This window comes from Bremia lactucae, linkage group LG18 (assembly GCF_004359215.1).
Source record: "Bremia lactucae strain SF5 linkage group LG18, whole genome shotgun sequence".
In the NCBI taxonomy this organism is placed as follows: domain Eukaryota; phylum Oomycota; class Peronosporomycetes; order Peronosporales; family Peronosporaceae; genus Bremia; species Bremia lactucae.
The window spans coordinates 1,997,325-2,001,678 of NC_090627.1; the positions used below are offsets into that span (position 1 = coordinate 1,997,325).

The 4,354-nt window shown below is 48.2% G+C and overlaps 2 protein-coding genes across 2 annotated transcripts; both read left to right on the forward strand.

The window, feature by feature from the left end:
* Positions 1–1,741: 1,741 nt before the first annotated feature.
* On the forward strand, positions 1,742–2,074 carry CCR75_006154 (uncharacterized protein; the record flags this gene model as incomplete). Its single annotated transcript, XM_067964225.1, has 1 exon — positions 1,742–2,074. The coding sequence occupies one exon, from the start codon at positions 1,742–1,744 to the stop codon at positions 2,072–2,074; it is 333 nt and encodes a 110-aa protein (XP_067819694.1).
* A 777-nt stretch (positions 2,075–2,851) lies between these two features.
* On the forward strand, positions 2,852–3,052 carry CCR75_006153 (uncharacterized protein; the record flags this gene model as incomplete). The annotated part of the gene is made up of 1 exon (XM_067964224.1): positions 2,852–3,052. One exon carries the CDS (start codon positions 2,852–2,854, stop codon positions 3,050–3,052), a length of 201 nt encoding a protein of 66 aa, XP_067819695.1.
* Between the last annotated feature and the right edge of the window lie 1,302 nt (positions 3,053–4,354).

Below are 4,354 nucleotides of genomic sequence, written 5' to 3' on the forward strand. Positions count from 1 at the left end.
AACTCTGAACTTAGGGGTAGCTTCAGAGTCCGCGTCAGTAGGGCATCCCGCCCCTACTGCGCTCCTGCATTTCCCGACCCCTCAGTGGTCGAGGCAGAACTCATGCGTCTCGCACGCTGGTTCTTGCCATCGCCCTTTGGGAAGGGAGTCCTCTTGCTGGGCATTTTTGCCCCAGCAGGGACCCTGGCATAGCAGCGAGCCATCATATGGCCGCGCTTGCCGCATTTAAAACAGACCACGTCTGCATTGCCCAACTCCATAGGAGTGGCATCTGTCCTCTCGGCCGACGGCTTATACCAAGCTGTCGCCGAGGCACTGTTGTAGGATTGCTCCTCAACTAAGGCAATTTGGATTGCCTCTTCCATCGTCGACGGCACCTTTCTGAAAAGGGCCTGTCGCGATGGGCCATGCCGTAGTCCGTTCATAAACGTGGGCACCTTAATGTGCTCCGGAATCGGACCTACGGTTATGGACGCCGACAGCGAGCGCATCTCTTGCACATACTCTTGCAGAGATCACTTCAACTGTCGTGCTCCAAAGAAGCGCGCCTGAAGCAACACTTCGTTGTTCGGCGGCTGGTACATGGCGCAAATCTTTTCCTTAAAGATCGCCCATGAAGGGAACGCCTTTCTGTCCGCCATGCGCGCCGAGTAAGCCCACTCTGAGACCTTACCGCGCAAATGCGACATGGCGTACGACACCATCTGGCTGTCGTCCTCGATGAGCTAGGCGACACAGCATTGCTCCACGGCTAAAAGCCAGTGGACAATCGTGTGCGCCGCAGTTCCATCGAACTTGGGCGGGTCCATCTGCATAAGCCTCGGCTGATGCGGCCGGGCAGAGAGCATCTCAACAGTCCTGTTGAGAGCCTCGCTCCTAGCCTGCTCATGCCTCAGCTCATCCTGAGTCTGAGTGACGGACTCCGCCGCAGCATTGCCCTGTGCCTCGGGCGCGGCCCTCCGCTGTCCGAGCACGAATGCCTCAAACTGCTCCAACTGAGCAACATGTTGCTCACCGAGGTTCCGGTTTAACCTGCTTCTCTTGCGTGCAGTGAGGTAGTTGTGGTGGGCGCGTTAGCGACCTCACCCAACACACTAAGTACTTAGATTAAGTGTCGTCATGGGAGCGGTAATCCGGCTCCTCGTGCGCACTTACCAAGTAGAAAGTAGTTTTCAGACTGATTTATATTTAATCGTACTAAATCTAAATACCCATTTTTACCCATTAAAATGTCATCTCAATAGATAACACTTAATATGTATTGCGAGCGTATCTTTCTAGATACCTCGCGTAACGGATGATGCTAGGCGTCATCCCTTCTAATGTGGATGCACCTATGTGCATCACATACACAAGGGTTGGTCACAAATGTGAACCGCACCAATTGACCATCCCCTTAAGTGCACCAAGTGTACTTAACGGGGACTGTGTAACATTAGGGCAACTTTAGCCTGTTTCAACATCCGTGTCTTTGTTTCTGCTTTCCGTATTTTCTCGCTTAAGCGCTTTTGTAGCTTGCAACTTCGTAACCCCTGCGCTGTTTTCGATGATATTTATTGTCACATGGTACTTCCTCGGAAGACTACCATGCACGATAGCTAATTGCCTTTGCTCGTCTTGTGATTCACATGCAGCAGCAGCGTTGTAATATCAATTTCTTGGACCGCGTAAGGTGACAAAGAGATTACCACCATCGGCTACCTTAAAATTGTTCTATGCGTTCATCTTCTGGTTCAGCGCAATGGGCTTGTGCATCGTGTGGAAATTGAAAGTACTCGAGCATGTAGCGTGTGCGAGTTCTTTAAGGGAGGCAAACTCATTTCTCACGCACTGCAAAGGCAGCCACGAACAATTCCCGGTCAATCCGAAGAACGTGATACATACCAAGACAGCTGCAAAAGCTGTTGTCATTGAAGCATTGGATAAACTTAGGCATGCTCGACTAGGATATCAGTCAGCCGGGTCGATTCTAAAATTAAGAAGCTCACAAAGGGTATTTCGCAGTAGACAGCAGGAGGCATGCAGTAAACGCGACCCTAACGAGCTATGCGATAAAGGCGCTCTGGGAAAATGACAGTGGCTTTATTCCCCCTTAATACAGGCGCTTACATATTCAAGTCGCATAGCATCCTTCACTTAATCCACATTGACGTAGCCGAATCGTGCAAGACACCTACACCTATAGGACGACGCATCGTCGTCACGATTTGTCGATATTTTTCCTTTTTTTCATGCGGAAGAAGAGTGAGGAGATGGTGCACTTTAAAACATACAAAGCGAGGGTCGAGAAACAGCAAACGACGTCAATGTGTATCCTATTGACCGACAAGGAGGAGAACAAATTTACCAATTTTTACGTAAGGAAGAATCGTGTACCAGACTAGCGTCCCGAACTCTCCCCAGCGAAACAGAAATACTGAACAGACGAATCCTACGTTGATGGAGAAGGCTAGAAGTCCACTACAATGCTGTGGACTGAAATGGTGGGCGGAGTTCATAAACTGTTGAGCCTATTTGGTCAATCGACTTTCATTATTATCCGCCCATAGCAAAGGTTTTGTACGAGCGCTGGACAGGCAAGCTCACAATTTTTAACCACTACGAGCATTTAAAACAAAATAAATGGGGGGCCACTCTATGGGTGAGGATCTAGATTCGTCGCAAACTGCTGAATTTAGTTAGTTGGCACCGACTACCATCACCAAAACGAGGAGACGAAGCCAGCGAGCTAATGGGGAACGGGTACTTACAAAGTGAGGATCTAGTATTGTCGCTAATAGTTGAATACAATGCGTGATACACGCTGATAGGAGCGTTACACATCTCCAATGCAGAGAAGCTTCCAATTCGAATGCAGCCCGACAGCATCTCATATAACGAAGGCACTACTCCCTATTTTGATTCCCCTGTCGATCGTGATATCGATATGAAAAGCATCGCTACTGACCAAGATGATCAAATGTTAACCCTATGGCTCTTGATTAATCATCGGTTGCGCGTAATCACGTGCCACTTTCAACTTTACGGTCTTAAGACGTTGCAACTGGATTGATAATGTCAATAGACGGGAAGTTACACCGCATGAAAGCAATGATAACGCAATTGTTCCTGTTTGAAAATTGGTAGCAATTTCTCCGAGTCCTGCAGAATGTTCCACTACCTGCGCCTAAACAGATTGGCCAGGTTAGTTCCAAGTTGTTTAAGAAATGTTGGTGCACCTAGATTTAAGCGCCCTCGAAGTGGCGAGGACTTGCTTACGTACACCTTGAGTGTCAATGCGGAGATGGTACTGTGATCCTTTAATCGTATGCCGAAGCATTGAACTCGCCTCAGTCCAGCGTGCAGGATGAGTTTAATGCGTACAAGACAAATTCGACTTCGTTGGAGCATTAAGTGGCCGTCCGCTGATGCAACCATTATTGTATTTTAAATGGATATAAAACATTTAACGCGATGAGACGGAAGCCATGGCACGGTTCAAAGCTCGACTTGTTGCCAAGGGTACTCACAGACCTTAGGTCGCGAGTACAATTTCACATTTGCATTAGTCATAAATAGCTCATCTATCCGGGTGTTTTCTGAACGTATGAACAAGCTAGACTGTAGGCGGGTACGTCGTAATGCGGCCACGCTCTACTTAGCACACACCCTAGCACAGCGAGGAAGCGGTTTGCACCTGCTTCTCTGGCGTGCAGTGAGGTAGTTGTGGTGGGCGCGCAAGCGACCTCACCCAACACACTAAGAACTCTGGTGAAGTGACGTCACGGGAGCGGTAATCCGTCTCCTCGTGCGCACTTACCAAGTAGGTAGTAAATTTCAGACTGATTTATATTTAATAGAATTAAATACAAATACCTATTTTTACCAATTAAAATGATATCTCTATAGATATCATTTAATATGTATTGCGAGCGTATCTTTATAGATACCTCGCGTAACTGATGACGCTAGCCGTCATCATGGATGACGCTGGGCGTCATCCCTCCTAATGTGAATGCACCCATGTGCATCACATCCACAAGGGTTGGTCACAAATGTGCACCACACCCGAGTGTTGGGTCTAATTACTATTATTTAGTAATTGACCATCCCCTTAAGTACCAAATGTACTTAATGGGGACTGTGTAACATTAGGGCAACTCTAGCCCGTTACACCATCCCCCTCTTTAAGAACGAATTTACATTTTTAAATTCGACAGAGTAGAGAGAGGAACTGCGAGCAGCTTTACGCGCCGCTAGTTCACTCGATCACTCTCGCGCACGTGTTTCTATACACGGCGCCCAAGATGCCACCTAAAAGGGGCCACGTTGGTGGGTCGTCTGCGAAGACGCCCACACAACCTCGCACTAAGCG